This window comes from Eschrichtius robustus, chromosome 10, assembly GCF_028021215.1.
Source record: "Eschrichtius robustus isolate mEscRob2 chromosome 10, mEscRob2.pri, whole genome shotgun sequence".
NCBI lineage: Eukaryota > Metazoa > Chordata > Mammalia > Artiodactyla > Eschrichtiidae > Eschrichtius > Eschrichtius robustus.
Window position 1 is genome coordinate 54,253,087 of NC_090833.1, and position 16,852 is coordinate 54,269,938.

Here is a 16,852-nt window from a genome sequence, read left to right on the forward strand (position 1 = left end):
AGCCACTCAATCAAAACGCCATCCAGAATGTTGCCAAACGGCACTGTTTTCAGTTCAGCAGGCCAGATTCCAGACTGACTTACATAACCCCTTTTGTATCTCAATGGTGGGCAAATATTTCACCTGCACTTCGGCAGGAATGGCCATCGTGATGTATTGAATTGAACTGTCCCCACACATGACTGCTTTCTCCCAAATCAAAGTAGGCACTAAAAACTGGAGCAAAAGTTACAGTCTCAGGCTAGGAAACAACATTTCTATCTGTTTTCTACTTCAAGTATTAGCTGCTATGCAGTTTCCTGCTCAGTGTCAATGAAAATAGGTACACATCTTCCATTTGAGCTGCTGGGTGGGTTCTCTGCTTTCTCCACATCAACCTAAGAGATTTATGAGTTATCAAAAACACATTTCAAACTCCAGGTTCTAAGCAAGAAGACTACTTACAGATCAACAGACAGAAGTCTAACACAGAAGTACTGAATTAAGGGCTATAAAGGTAAGGATCAGAGAAATTTGTAAGCTTACACAGAAAAATAAATATGAGAAGCTCTCTTGACCAACCTCATTTACCCAACTTGCTAATTGAACCCACACTCTCCACTTCCTCTGCAACCATACGGACAGATGCCCGTGGTGTGCTGAAAACTCACGGCATGTGGACTACTCTCTGGTGTGCCCCTCACTTCTGCTCCCTAATGCTGAGTATATCTTCTCCTCAAATCAGTAGTATTTGCTGATTAGGGGAGTTTCATTGTTACTGTAATTAACAAATTTAATTACATATTAGATAAACAATGAAAGCAAAAACAAAAGCTAATGTATCTTTAAAAACTAAGTCAAAAGCTTTGAAAGACTTGATAAAGGCAAGTCACTACAGAACAGTGCTGTTGACATAGGCAAGGGTAAGAGAAATATAAAAACTGGTGGAAATCATAAAATATAGAATAGTGGCTGTCAGACTTTAGCATGGAGGCCTTGTGAAAACAGATTGCAGAGCCCCACCTTCTTAGCTTGATTCAGTAGGTTTGGGGTGAAACCAAAGAATTTGCATGCTAAGAAACTCCTATGTGATACTGATGCTGCTGGTCTGGGAACCACACTTTGAGAACCACTGCTTTTCAATTCTCTATAGTTTTAATCTAGAGAAACAAAATGTAAACTGGAAATGATTTGTTATAAATATAGATTTAAGAAAGACTTGTTGCTCCAGTCAGCAAACTCATACTATAAGGAAAGGCCTTGGCCCTAATCAAAAGACAGTCTGTTTATATGCTTTGAATTAAAATGTTAGTGGGATGTATGCATCATCTTTTATGATCTGTATTAACTGACTTTTTTCAATTAATGGACAAACTATGAGAACCAAACTCATCAGAAGAGATCTCCTGTCAGATACGGGTTATAAAAGTATTACCAGTCTAAAAATCCCTTCACCTTCACTATTTGTAAGAGGAAAATTCTAACGTGATAGAATTGGTTAAAAAACTTCCTAAAAACACAAGCTTACTATATCAATGAAGCATTTAAAATAAAAGTTTACGTATCACTATCTGCAATTTACATATGAGACTTCTGAGTCGGAGAGGATAAGAAACATATCTTAAGGTAGTCAACCAAGCGGCAGAGTCAAGACTTGAATACAGATCTGCCCCCAAATTCAAAGTGGCTTTTCTTCCCCCAAACTTATAACATTGAAGTATAATATTTGGAAGAGTCAAAGACAAGTTAGAAACAACGCTGAGCTCCCAATCAATCCACATGTCCACAAAATAGAAAATGCCCAAATTTATTCAGCTGTGAGGAGCAGATGGATTATGAGCATTATATCTTCTGTTTTGAATATGATCATAAGCATCATCCATAAGCTGTACTTACTATTAAATTGGCTAGCTCATCAAATATAGGGCACTGGAAGAGAGCTGGTCTACCATCACTGAAGCAAAGTTTTTGGCAACACAACCCCACTTAGGCAAGAAATCTGTGGAGAATGGATGACAGAAAGATTCACATGCAGATGCAACAGGGTAAGTGAAATGGAGAAAACCATGTTCAGAGAGCGTCAGAGAAGCACATTAGGTATACACTGAAGAAACGCATCCGAAGATATACGGCATTTTTGGACTGCTTGGAAACAAGAGCAGGCAAGCCACCCAGTGACAGCAATCACCACTATGATGATGCCATTAAAGCACGCTTACCATTTTAGAAACTACAGGTAGTGACAAAAGCATTTTATCGTTGCCTTATAAGGTGGTGATGTCTAACGTAGTATCATATGAATTCCAAAACTAAAGAGGATCATATCTGGTAAAGTATGAAGGAATTCAAATGTCCAGTTTTACACATTCAATCTAATATGTTTAAAACCCTAGCCCCAATTAGTATTCTAGTATTTGAGATCAGGGAGCAGCGTGAAGATTTGTAATAACTATAGGAAATCTCCTAAAGTAGCTATTCTGTTTCTTTAGAAAGTGATTTAGGAGTAAATAAAGACCTAACATAACCTAGAAGTGGTTAGGGTGGCCACTATAAAACAAAACAAAAAACATAAAATAACAAGTGTCGGTGAGGATGCAGGGAAATTGGAACCTTTGTCCACTGCTGGTGGAAATGTAAAATGATACAGTTGTTATGAAGAGTAGTATGGAGGTTGCTCAAAAAATTAAAAATAGAATTACCAAATGATCCAGCAATCCCACTTCTGGGTATATATCCAAAAGAATTGAAAACAGGATCTTGAAGAGATATTTGTACACCCATGTTCAATATAGCATTATTCAAAATAGCCAAGAAGTGGAAGCAACCTAAATGCCCATCAATAAATAAATGGATAGGATGGATTGGGAGTTTGGGATTAGCAGATGCAAACTATTATATATAGAATGAATAAACAATAAGGTCCTACTGTATAGCACAGAGAACCATACTCAATATCTTGTAATAAACCATAATAGAAAGGAATATGAAAAAGAATATATATGTATAACTGAATCGCTTTGCTGTACAGCAGAAATTAACACATTATAAATCAACTATACTTCAATAAAAAAGAACTGAAAAAAACTATACTTCAATAAAATAAATTTTAAATAAATAAATAAATGGATAAATGGTATACCTGGGAGGTATTGAGGGTTTGGTTCCAGACCACCTTAATAAATCGAATATTGCAACAAAGTGGGTCACATGAATTTTTGGTTTTCCAATGCATATAAAAGTTACATTTACAGTATACTACAGTCTATTAACTGTGCAATAGTATTATGTCTAAAAAAATGCATAAACCTCAATTAAAAACTTCATTGCTAAAAAATGCTAACCATCATCTGAGCCTTCAGCAAGTCATAACCTTTTGCAATAGGAAAATAAGTCACCGTAACAAATATAATAATAATGAAAAAGCTTGAAATATTGGGAGAATTACCAAAATGTGATGCAAAGACAGGAAGTGAGCAAATACTGTTGGAAAAATGGCACCGACAGACTTGTTTAATGCAGGGTTGCCACAAACCTTCAAATTTGTTAAAAAAAAAAAAAAAGCAATATCTGAGAAGCACAATAAAGCAAAGCACAATAAAATGAGGTATGCCTGTACAATGGAACATTAGTCAGCCTTAAAAAACAAGGCAGTCCTGTCATATTCTACAACATGGATAAACCTTGACGACATTATGCTAAGCGAAATAAGACAGTCACAAAAACACAAACACTGCATGATTCTACGTTTACGAGATATCTAAAATAGTAAAAGTCCTAGAAAGTGGAATGGTGGTTACCAGAGGCTGAGGGGAGGGGAGAAAGGAGAATTATTCTTCACAGGTATAAAGTTTCAGTTTTGCAAGCTGAAAAAGTTCTAGAGTTCTGTTGCACAACAATGGGCATATAGTTAACGTGTTGTACTGTACAGTTAAAAATGGTTAATCTGGTTAGAGAAAAAAACATAGGAATAAAAATGTCTTGAAAACTTTGGTAAGCTTATAGAAAAAGTACTAAAAAGGTTCACTCTAACTTGCTTAAGAAACAACATAATCTTACTAGATTCAATTTTAATCACCATAATCTCTTAATAACACTAATTTCTATAAAATTCTAGGACTCTATGATTTAAATTTGTTACTTATAATGGAAAGGAGGTACACCATATCAGAACTACTTGGAGGACTTTTAAAATATTACTTATTCTCACCCAGAGAGACGCTCCCCGTTGAGTGAGCCATCATTACTGATGCAACTGTGCTACATTCTTCAACTGTGCTGGGACTGAAAACAGATTGAGAATTGCATTTTTAAATGATAGTTTAAATCAGTAATAAGAAAATTCAATTTAATCACTTTTCCTATAATAAGGAGATTACATGTATTGTTTGATATAATTAAACTTTCTTCACACTATAAAGCTAAACATGGGTTTTATTTTCTGAAGGCATATGTAAGACATTATAAGTGTGGCTGCTTGAACAATGAACAATCCTTGTTATGAGATCACATATGCATTTGGGCTGGGCACCCATGGAGAGCAGAATCAACAATATATGGAAAATGCAGGCAGAAATACCTCTCAAGACTTCTGAAATATTCTGTCCAGAACATTTTTCTTTTTGACAACCCTCTCCTATGTGCATTTATCTCCAGATGCCTTTTTCCCATGATCTCCTCTCTTCTCCAAAGCATTTTTCTCATCGTTTCTTTTCCATATTTAGAGGAAGGGGAAGAACTAAATTTTCCATACCCAAACTTTCAGAAACAAAATAAAGAGAATCTCTCATTTCCATACATTACTGTTTCATTTCCAGGGAAACAAAGCTACATTTTAAGAACCCAGGGTTAATGGAATCTTTGCACGTTGACCTCACTTTGGTGCATTTTTCTTATACCATATTTTAAAAATCTATTGATAAGTATCCAATCGCATCAAAAAATTAAGCCCCAAAGAGGATCCATTGACCAATTTTCTCTACTGGTAACATTCCTTAAAGATTATATAAACATATTATTTTACATGGAAATTACACATTGTAACTTCTACTCTTTAAGGGTATATTTGAGCTCTGTAATATCTTTTTTTTTCTCATTTCCTGCCTTCTTTTGTGTTAAGTAGATATTTTCTAGTGTATCTTTTTCATTCCCTTGTTGTTTCTTTCACTATAATTTTTTGACTTGTTTTCTTAGTGGCTGCTCTGGAAATTACAATTAGCATTTTAATTTAAAACATTCTAGTCTGGATTTATACTAACCTAATTTCAATAATAATTTAAAACTTTCCTCCAATATGCCTCTGTTCCCTTGCCTTCCTTTTTATTATTATTGTCAAACTACATCTCTATGTGTTATAAACCCATCAACAGTTTTATTATTATTGCTTTATGCAGTTGTCTTTTAAAACATGAGACGATAAGTTACAAAGAAAAATGCATCTATATGTATTTTTATATTATGTCTTTCATAATACCTATGTAGTTAACTTTACCACTGCTCTTTATTTCATGTGAATTTAAGTTTACTGCCTAGTGTCTTCTTGTTTCAACTTGAAGGACTCCCTTTAATACTTCTTATACGGCACATTTGCTAGTGACAGACTCTCAGTTTTTGTTTATTTGTAAGTGTCAATTTCTCCTTCATCTTTGAAGGAGATTTTAGCTAGATACAGAATTCCTGGTTGACAGCTTTTTTCCTTCAACTTTGAAAATGTCTTCCAGCGTCCGTGGTTTCTGAGAAGAAGTCAGCTATTGATCTTATTTTTCTCTGCATGTTTTCAAGATTTCTTTGTCTTTCACTTTCGTAAATTTAACTATGATGTCTAAATTCGACTATGATTTGACTATGATGGGTTTATTCTACTTGGAGTACACTAAGTTTCTTTAATGTGTCAATTAGTATTTTTTCAGCAAGTTTGGGAAGTTTTCTGTCATTTCTTTTAACATTCTTTCTGCTTCTTTTTTTTTTTTTTTTTTTTTTTTTGCTCTTCTTCTGGGACTCCCATTATCCCATTATGTGTGTGTTGGTACACTTGAGGTGTCCCATAGGTCTCTTGAAGCTCTGTTCATTTTCATTATCTTTCTACTCCTCACACTGGATAATCTCTATTGAGTTACATTCAAGTTGACTAATATTTTCTTCTACCAACTCATATCAGTTCCTGAGCCCCTCTGGTAAATTTTTCACTTAGTTATCATACTTTTAAACTCCAAAATTTCTATATGGTTCTTTTAAAATAATTTCTATGCTTATTGATATTCTCTCTGGTAAGATATCAATTTCACACTTTCCTTTAATTCTTTAGACATGGTTTCATTTAGTTCTTTAAACATATTTACAACAGCTGACTTAAAGTCTTTGTCTATTAAGTCCAAATCTAGGCCCACAGGGACACTTTCCTGTTAGCTAGTTTTTCACTTTTTTCCCATGTATGTAGCATACTTTTCTATTTCTCATAATTTTTGTGTTGAAAACTAGACATTTTGGATAGTTTTAGATATCTATTTGGATATCTGAAACTATCTATTTAACTAGATAGTTATCAAGCTATCTAGATAATGTATTTTAACAATTCTGGTAGCAGAATCTTCTACACTGACCCACTAAGATTTTTTCTCACTAGTTCTCTTCTTTTTCTTGGTGCTGCTTATTTGTTTAGCACTTTCATGAACTAATTCTGTAGTCTCTGTATTATGTGGCCACTGAGTATTCTTCTAAGTTTTTGTTTTTAAGCCTGGCTTCCTGGATCAGTATAATTTAGTGGTCAACCAGTGACTGGTCAGAAGATTTCCTTAAATGCCTTGCCTGTATATCTTCCACCCTTTGCCAAAGCCAAAGGAACCTTCATGAGAAGCCACACCTTCAAACTTCTGGTAGCTTGTAAGACAGCCCTAGCTTTCACTTCCTTCTTGCACAGAGCCTCAAGGTCAGCCAGAGGTGGATCCTCTCCTTTCCCAGGTCTTTCCTGGGCATATGCACAGCCTTGCACATCTGCAATCTTTTAGATATCTACAAATATGTTGGAGCTTTTCAAAGTTCCCTATGGTTGGCTAATCCTCCAGGATTTCCTTCTACATTCCTGGCCAGGCTCTTGTTTGCCCCACCTGAAATCACAGCCTTAAACAGTGGAGATGTTGCCAACAGTTGCTATTGTTTCAGTAAAGCCCAGGGGGTAGGCATTTTCTTCCCCCAGCTGAGCTGAGCTCTAAGTCAAATCAATAGCCAATCACTCTCTGAGAACTGAGTTTTCCCAGGGAGATACAAGTTCAGACAAAATATTAACTGTGATCTAGGGATGGTGCTTTTCATGGATCTCCAAAAGTGGTCAGATCTCTCCACTGCCTGCAATGCTGCCAGTTTCTGCTATACCACAAGCTGGGGAAGGAGGGAGAATGGGGGTGGGCACAAGTTAGATGCCACTGTCATCTCAAGGTTCAGTAGTCTTCTCTTGGATAGACAATTTTCAGTTCATTCTCTGGCTTTGATCAATTGCCAGAATTCTGAACTGGTTGATTTTAGTTGTTTTGCGTTTTTGTTGTGTTAGAGGGAGAGGGAGTACACTGAGGCCCTCACTCCAGCGATCTGGAAGCCAATCAAGCTTTGTAATATTTTAAATCTATCTTCATGTATTTTTTCTAAAACAAAAAAGCATTTTTAACAACAACAAAATTGTTTTTAAAAAATTATTCTTATAAGCGTTTAGTTCACTGGTTCTCATCTCTGGCAGAAACTTACAAAACACTTTGCAATTTTTTTATTTTTACAATTTTATAATTTTAATTATATGGGAAAATAAAATATGCAGTATTTATAGTTAAATAGGAAGAAATTGGTCTACGAGAGGGAAAAGATAAACTGCACGAGTAATGTTTCACTGCAGCATATCTTTCCTGTTAAGTAATATGTAAATGATCAGAAACTGAGGTGAGTCCATGTCTTAGTTTTACTCTCAGCCCCAAAAGGCCTCCCAAGTCTTTGTGGACAACAGAAACAAGTTCAAGAGAGGAAGAAAGACTACGCCATCTTTTCTTAGCTGGCTAACCTAGGCCAAATCCAATTCAACTCTGACAGGGATAAAGAGAGTCACAAAAGACTGGGAGCAGGAAATTCAACAGAGAAGAAGAATCAGAGACCTGAAAATAGGAAGCAGCCCAATCTCCTGAGATTTCTCTGAAGAGACTCAGCACAGAGAGACTGGGTTTACCTCAGGTTTACCCAAGTATCAGCCAAACCTGTGTACTTAAAGGTTCAGTAAGATGAGCTTCTGGAAAGGAAAAATTATTCATTACTATTCTCTCTCTTCAACACTGCCTGACATTAGCAAACCAGAAAAAGACCAAAACTGTCAAAATAGGCCAAGAAAGGGAAACACCGTTCAGCAAGACTTTTATTTTCGAGTACACTGTCATGCTTCTCTGGCTTTTCTATTACTGTGTAACAAACCACTACAAAACTTATTGCTCAAAAAAACAAAAACAAAAACAAAAACTATGTTTTTTGCTCATAATTCTGCAACCTGGGCTGGCTCAGCTAGTTCTTCTGCTCGTCTTGCTGGTGGTCACTCACACAATTGCTTTCAGCTGGCAGGTAGGAACTGGGCTCAGCTAGAATACTAGGATTAGGGTGACAGGGCTTCTGTCTCCATGTTACCTCAGAGCCTCTCTCTCTCTCCCCCCCCTCCCCCTCTCTCTCCCTCTCTTCCTGTCTCCCTCTCCCTGTCTCCATGTGGCCTCATTTCCACATGGTCTCTCTAGGAAGGTAGCCAGATTTCTGACATAATGGTTCAGGTCTCCCAGAAACATAAAAGCAAAAGCTACCTGGCTTTCTTAAGGCTTATGCCCAGACTTCAGACAGCTCTAATTCTGTTGCACTCTGTTTGTTAAAATAAGCTACAGGCCCAGTCCACATTGAAAGGAAAGAGACTTCACAAGCGTGTGAATACCCAGAGATGTGGTTCATTGTAACCACCATCAACATAATAGACTACTAAAACATTAAAGCCAATGTTCAGATGACTGGAATGTGAGCAAACACAAGAAACTATAAAATGGCTAAAGTTAAATGAAGACTCATCAATTATAGTCAGATTCTATTCTCTGTTCTTTCCCATACCGAAGGTCAATCTAGGTTCAGTGAGAATCTTAACTATAGGTGGAAGGAAATGAACCTGATTAACCACTTATAAGCCATATGACCTTGGACAAGTCTGTCATTCTCTACAAGCCTCAGCTCCTCAATTGCAAAATGGAAAATTATACAGGCCCTGCTTTTCTTACTGGAAGACTGTACAGAGCAAATAAAACAAGAAATGAGAAAGAGCTCTGAAAACGAAACTGCTATACAAATATAAGGAAGTAATATTTATCTGACAGGATCCTAAGTATAGTCAGTCTAGCTAGGCTCCATTCTCTCTATTAATAAAATTATAATAATCATAGTTAATTACCTCATATGCTAAATTACTACCACAGCAATGGTATTATATATAGTAATGGGCTAAAATTATGTATTGTTACTATAAAGAATAAAAACAATAATACTAATGATGTATTGTTGTCTAATTATATGTCAGGTGCTGCTAAATACTTCAACTAAACTATAACTAACCCTTACAATAACTCAACAAAGTAGTTATTATCCCTCTTTTACAAATAAATAAACTGAGTCAAGAAACTGACTACTTAGAGTAACTTGCCAACAGTCACACAGCTAATAAGTGGAAAATCCATTTTGAATGTTTAATGTATAATAGGTGCTTGATAAGTATTTCTCATCTAAATTAAAGAAAAATAAACAAAGCCAGGACTATCTGGCTTTAAAGTAACTACAACTAACTACATCAAAATATCTCTCTCACAATTCTTTTTTTATATGCAGCTGAAACTGGAATTACAGCAAACATATCCAATTAACATGAGCAATTCATCACCTTCCTCATCTGCAAAATGGTTTCCAATCAGAAAAGTACCTTCATTTTTTAAAATATCTAATCTTTAATCCATCTACTGAATCATGAGTTATAATGGTCTAATTATAATGTAAGAATACCAATTGAAAAAAAAAGGTATACATTTACATAGTAAAATATTTCTAAAACAAAACCAAAAAGAGAAAAATAGCAAATATCTTTAAATGGCAAAATACGTAGAGTACGAATCACAAATAAAAGTTCACATCCTTATATTATGAAGAAATCTCGAAATTTAAAAGAAGGAAGGAGGAGGAAGAGAAGACACTACCCAATAGGAAAGTGTGCTAACGATATAAGTGGACAATCAGCAAAATAAATACAAATGGCTAATATACTTTAAAAAAATATGCCATTAGTTATCAAAGAAAAGCAAATATGAGTGAGATTTTTTTCAACTATCAGACTGGCAAAAATACAAAAAAAAATTACAAAGACTGATCACACCTAGTATCAGAGAGCATGCAAAGAAACAAAACATTAAAGTGTTAGTGTTGGAAGTATGAAATGGTATGACCTGTCTAGACAGCAATTTGGTGTTTGATAAAAACACTGAACATGTACCCAGCCTTCTACCCAGCAATTCTATTCCTAAAAACTCATATGAAGAAAATAATTGGATGATGCACAAGGTGTACATACAATAATTAATCATAAACCCAAAATACAGGATACCACCTAAATGTCTAGCTAGAGAGCTGCTTAAGTAGATATGCCAATAAGAATGCATAAAATGTTATTTACTATCATGAAAAGATATGAGTGTCAAACTTAAAAAACAAATTGGATGACCCAACTTTTAAGAGAAAGTGCATGTATTTTTGTGTTTGTAAGGGAGAGGGAGCGTGCACATATGTGGAGAGAAGCACACCCAAGAATGCCAGAGTGAGCACATACATACTCACTGAGAGAAATTCTCAGAAGATGATAATAATAATCTTGTGAGCAGATGTGTAGTAAGCTTTGAGCAGAATGATATTTTTTTTACTCCCTTCTTTGTACCTTTCTGGATTTTCTGAATGTTTTATAGCATATAAATAATTTTTGTAATCATAATACAATAAAATTATTGTCATTTAAATGTCAACTGTCATAAGCCTGAGGCTCTGTAAACTTCCAAATGTTATTACTTTTAATATAAAATACTGATTAAAAGGCAGTTAATATGGACACTGAATGAAAATTTATTTTTATTCCTCTTTCAAATGACAAATTCAAGTCATATATCCTTCATAGTTGTTTCTATTTACAAATTATTTAAATTTGTAATTTTGTTAAAAATTTCTCTTAAAAAAATAAAAGCAAAGCAGAAATGTTTGTGCTACAAAATATACTTAGCATAAATGTGCTGTATGTCTTTAAGAAATAATTTGCATATATAAAGTCCTAGAGACTTAGATTCTATAGCTTAAAAAAATATAGCATCATCTTGGTATGTTAACTTGGGAGTTTATTAACTTACGCTCGTTATTTACAGTATAAGGAGAATTCTCAATTAGCCATTGGTAAGATTATCCACAACTAATCTTGCTTTTCAGTTTAGCCATTGTACCCGGAGTGTAATCAGTTTAGTTATTTGCTTTGTAGCTCTCTCAGCTCTATTTATTTGCATGAAGCCAGTATTCTAGAAAAAGAAATGCTTAAAATCAATTATTCAACTTGGATAGTGCATGGACAAGTGGGCAGCTGCTATCCTCAAGGCTGAGTATGAATAACATCAAGATAAACCACTACACCATCCCACCATCCCTTACCTGATGACTTTGGAAACCTTTGGGGTCATTCTGGTGTCACAGTGATTGGGGAGGGGAAGTGGTTCTAATGCCATTTTGGTCCACAGTCGCTAAAACATGCTACAACATAGGATAACCCACCAGGAACTGTCCCATCCACAATGACAAGTGTCCCCTGCTGAGAAAGGGACCATGATTTTCTTGTTCAACGTTGTATTTCTAGCCTACAACATAGAGGCATTAATAATTTGTTGAAAAAAGTCAAAACAACAATTTCTAGCACTTAGTGAGATATAGATAATATAATAATAAATAAATGAGGATAAATAATGAGGATGGACAATGGAGAAACTAGACAGTTTTCTACCTCAACCTGAGACAAGCCTTTGTGGCTGGGCTCCAATATACCTACGGGAAATCTATGATCAGACATATCCATACCCAAATATGCAGAAAAGCTTAATAGTCCATACTCACATACAAATTATAAGGAGATTATCTTCCATTACAGATATTTAGGTATATGCCTCCTTATATTAGTAAAGATTAGTAATTATGTCAACTCAAGACATGCATACTGGTGCCAACTAAGCTCAATCTTGCCTTGGCAACTGGGTGGCCAAACAGCCTTGTAGTTTAAGAGTATGGGCTCTGGTATAAGACTGCTGGGTTTAAATTTGGCTTTACTATGCATTACCTGAATAATTTACTTAACATCTTAATATACCATTCAAACCTTGGTAATTTACTTTCTTCTAGCATAGTCTTCTCATCTATAAAATGGAATAATGAAACAGATTCACAACCCCCTACTGGAAGCCACTGGCTCAGATATGTCACATGACTCAGAACTTTTTTAATTTTAGAAAGCAATACCATACACAACACTGCAGGTGGGTCTGGGGCAGCAACCCATAATCATTCACATTAACACTTCTGCAGCTAAATGAATGAATGTTCAAAGAGTGGGGTAAAGAAAGACCCTTAAGTACCTCACCTCATTTTGTTCAGGTTTTGCAGCTAAATTACTTTTACCACAAACTTAGGGAAACTGGCTATTTGCAGAGCCTTTAGAAATTCAGAAGTGAAGATAATGTAGGATAGCTGGGGAGTAGGGGGTGGAGCAGGAAGGACAGGGGTGAATAGTAGTCAGAAGGGAACCTAAGACAATTATGCTAATTAAAACAGAGAGTTGACTGACCATAAATTCCAAGAAACTAATGCATCTGTCACACTGAACTTTTAAGTAAACATTTACTTCCTTTCGATAAAAGTGAGTTTTCCAGAAGTTAAAATCTGAAGACATTTAATATTTTCTGCTTCACCTGTGGTTTCCTACTTACAACTCCATATGGCTTTCTTCCTAAGAGTGAGTCTGATATTGAAGCTTTTGCTCAAGGTAGGACCAAAACCGCCGCAGGACAAAGCGAAATTTGAGAAGTTAAATAGTAAATGCAAGAAGTATGTTGAATCTTTATCCCAAATGACTGAAGTTCAATTTGCCCCTTAATCCCCTCCCTGTTCTATTGGTTTTCCTGATCCAAACTCCTAAACAAACATTAAGACTTATGGGGGAATGAAGGGAACTACAGGCATACCTTGTTTTATTGTGCTTTGCTTTACTGCATGTGGAGATACTGCGTTTTTTACAAATTGAAGGTTTGCGGCAACCCTGCGTCAAGCAAGTCTGTTGGCGCTGTTTTTCCAACAGCACGTGCTCACTTTGTGTCTCCGTGTCACATTTTGGTAATTCTTACAATATTGCAAACTTTTTTATTATTATATTTGTTATGGTGATCTGCGATCAGTGATCTTTGATGTTACTGTTGTAATTGTTTGGGGCACCATGAACCACACCCATACAAGATGGTGAACTTAACTGACAAATTTTGTGTGTGTTCTGCCTGCTCCAGCAGCCAGCCATTCCGCCATCTCTTTCTCTCCCTCTCCTCGAGCCTCCCTATTTCTTGAGACACAACAATACTGAAATTAGTCCAGTTAAACCCTACAATGGCCTCTAAGTATTCATGTGAAAGGAAGAGTCACACATCTCTCGCTTTAAATCAAAAGCTAGCAGGACCTCCCTGGAGGACCAGTGGTTGAGACTTAGCCTTCCAATGTAAGGGGTGTGGGTTCGATCCCTGGTCGGGGAGCTAAGATCCCACATGCCGCGAGGCCAAAAAACCAAAACATAAAACAGAAGCAATGTTGTAACAAATTCAATAAAGACTTAAAAAAAATGGTCCTCATCAAAAAAAATGTCATTAAAAAGATAAATAAATCAAAAGCTAGAAATGGTTAAGCTTAGTGAGGAAGGAATGTCAAAAGCCAAGACAGGCCGAAAACTAGGCCTCTTGCACCAAACAAGTAGCCAAGTGGTAAATACAAAGGAAAAGTTCTTGAAGGAAATTAAATGTGAACACACAAATTAAAAGGGAACACACAAATTAAAAGTGAAACAGCCTTCATGCTAATATGGAAAAAGTTTTAGTGGCCTGGAGAGAAAATCAAACCAGCTACAACATTCCTTTAAGCCAAAGTCTAATCCAGAATAAGGCCCTAACTCTCTTCAATTCTATGAAAGTTGAGAGGTGAAGAAGCGGCAGAAGAGAAGTTTGAAGCTAGCAGAGGTTGGTTCCTGAGGCCTAAGGAAAGAAGCCACCTCAGTAACATAAAAGCGCAAGGTGAACAAAGCAGCAAGTGCTGATGCGGAAGCTGCATTAGGTTATCCAGAAGATCTAGCTAATTCAAGAGGGTGGCTACACTAAACAAAAAATTTTCAATGTAGACAAAACAGCCTTATAATGAAAGATGATGCCATCTAGGACTTTCATAGCTAGAGAAGAGAAGTCAATGCCTGACTTCAAAGCTTCAAAGGACAGGCTGACTCTCTTGTTAGGGGCTAATGCAGCTGGTGACTTTGTTGAAGCCAATGCTCATTTACCATTCTGAAAATCCTAGCCCTTAAGAATTATGCTAACTCTCCTCTGCCTGTGCTCTATAAATGGAACAAAGCCTGGATGACAGCACATCTGTTTACAACATGGTTTACTGAATATTTTAAGCCCACTGTGGTGGCCTACTGCTCAGAAAAAAGATTCTTTTCAAAATATGACTGCTCATTGATAATGCCCCTGCTCACCCAAGACCTCTGATGGAGATATACAACAAGATTAAGGATGTTTCCATGCCTCCTAACACAACATCCATTGTGCAGCCTATGAATCAAAGAGTAATTTCAACGTTCAAGTTTTATTATTTAAGAAATGTATTTCATAAGGCTATAGCTGCCATAGATAGTGATTCCTCTGATGGATCTGGTCCAAGTCAACTGAAAACCTTCTGGAAAGGACTAACCATCCTAGATGCCATTAAGAACATTCATGATTCATGGGAAGAGGTCAAAATATCAACACTGACAGGAATTTAGAAGAAGTTGATCCCAACCCTCAAGGATGACTTTGAGGGGTTCAAGATTTCAGTAGAGAAATTAAATGCAGATGTGGCAGAAATAGCAAGAGAACTAGAAGTGATGCCTGAAGATGTGGCTGAATTGCTGCAATCTCATGATAAAACTTGAACAGATGAGGAGTTGCTTCTTATGGATGAGCAGAGAAAGTAGTTTCTTGAGATGGAATCTACTCCTGGTGAAGACACTATGAAAATAGTTGAAATGACAACTAAGGATTCAGAACAGTATATAAACTTAGTTGATAAAGTAATGGCAGGTTTTGAAAGGACTGACTCCAATTTTGAAAGAAGTTCTACTGTGGGTAAAATGCTACCAAACAGCCTTGTATGCTACAGAGAAATCCTTTTTGAAAGGAAGAGGCAATCAATGGTGGTAAACTTCACTGTTGTCTTATTTTAAGAAATGGCCACAGCCACCGCAACCTTTAGCAACAACCATCCTGACCAGTAGCAACAATCAACGTCGAGGCAAGACCGTCTATGCTCTACCAGCAAAAAGATTATGACTCACTGAAGGCTCAGATAATGGTTAGCATTTTTTAGCAATGAAATATTTTTTTAAATTAAGGTATGTACATTATTTTTTTAGACATAATGCTATTGCATACTTAATAGACTACAGAATAGTGTAAACATAACTTTTATATGCACTGAAAAACCAAAAAATTCGTGTGACTCACTTACTGCAATGTTCTGGAACTGAACCTGCAATATCTCCAAGGCATGCGTGTATCATTTATTAAGCACTACTATGTACCAAGCACTGCATTATGTACTTCACATATATCCCTTATTTAGTTTTCACAAGGCTGCAAGGCAACAGTTATTATCCTCATATTACATAAGGATACTGAATTAATAAGTGGGTGAACCATGATTTGACCTCAGGTTTGACTAACTCATAAACGCATTAGCTGTTTGCACTAAACCACCTTGCCAAAGAATATAGCTTCATTCTCACATTTTTAACTAATGGCTGCCTTCCTCTGTATTTTTTATCAAGTATTTTTAAATCACACATAATAATATGGAATATATATTACCTCTCAGATTAAGGACACTTTAGTACTTTCTATAATCCCAAATTTGAAATGTACTTGCAATTTTTATCTTAATTTATCTCTGAAAAATAATATAAGGATCTCCATAAACTACATATATCATATTTAGTTATAAGAGAAGTATATACATATTGCATACATTTCCAAGCAATTAGCAGCTTAATTAGCTAATTAATTAGCTAATTTCCAGCAATTAGCAATTAACAGCTTCAGCTAAAAGAACCTTCAGCTTGGTAGAGACTTCAAGGATAAAACATATATTTAGTTGAATAGATAACTATTCCAGTCTTAAAGATCTTTATAGAGTATGACATCCCAAATATCCCTCTATTGCCACTCACTTTAAGGGAATATCTGCTTTATGACAAATTAAAATCGTCCTTCCTATAATTCAAGCTCATTCTACTTACGTCTGTCTTTCAAGGAGATAACTTAAGGATCTAACATACCTGTCATTTTGTTGCTTTATTGATTTTTAGCTGAAATTCTGTAATAAAAAATAAAGAGAAATACAAGTAAATTTGAAAACAGATTCCCCCACGCTTCTTGAATCCTTCCTCACTCCTGCCAATATCCATTTTTGCTGCCCTTTTCAGTGCCTCTCTAATTGTTCCATGTTCAGAATGAACTGTGGAGAAAACAGT

At 35.8% G+C, this 16,852-nt stretch overlaps 1 protein-coding gene across 5 annotated transcripts in view; it reads right to left on the minus strand.

Annotated features, from left to right (window-relative positions):
• Window positions 1-16,852, minus strand: part of RFX3 (regulatory factor X3) — a 297,517-nt gene that overhangs the window by 231,918 nt on the left and 48,747 nt on the right. Inside the window, exon 1 of one of the 5 annotated variants that reach the window (XM_068552214.1) lies at window positions 16,658-16,690. The exons of 3 other annotated variants lie outside the window; for them this stretch is intronic. In XM_068552214.1, the coding sequence (XP_068408315.1) occupies window positions 16,658-16,664 (7 nt within the window). In that variant the 5' untranslated portion in view covers window positions 16,665-16,690. Of the gene's footprint in view, window positions 1-4,186; window positions 4,199-16,657; window positions 16,691-16,852 lie in introns of those variants that run through there. One more of the 5 variants, XM_068552216.1, reaches the window with a different exon arrangement.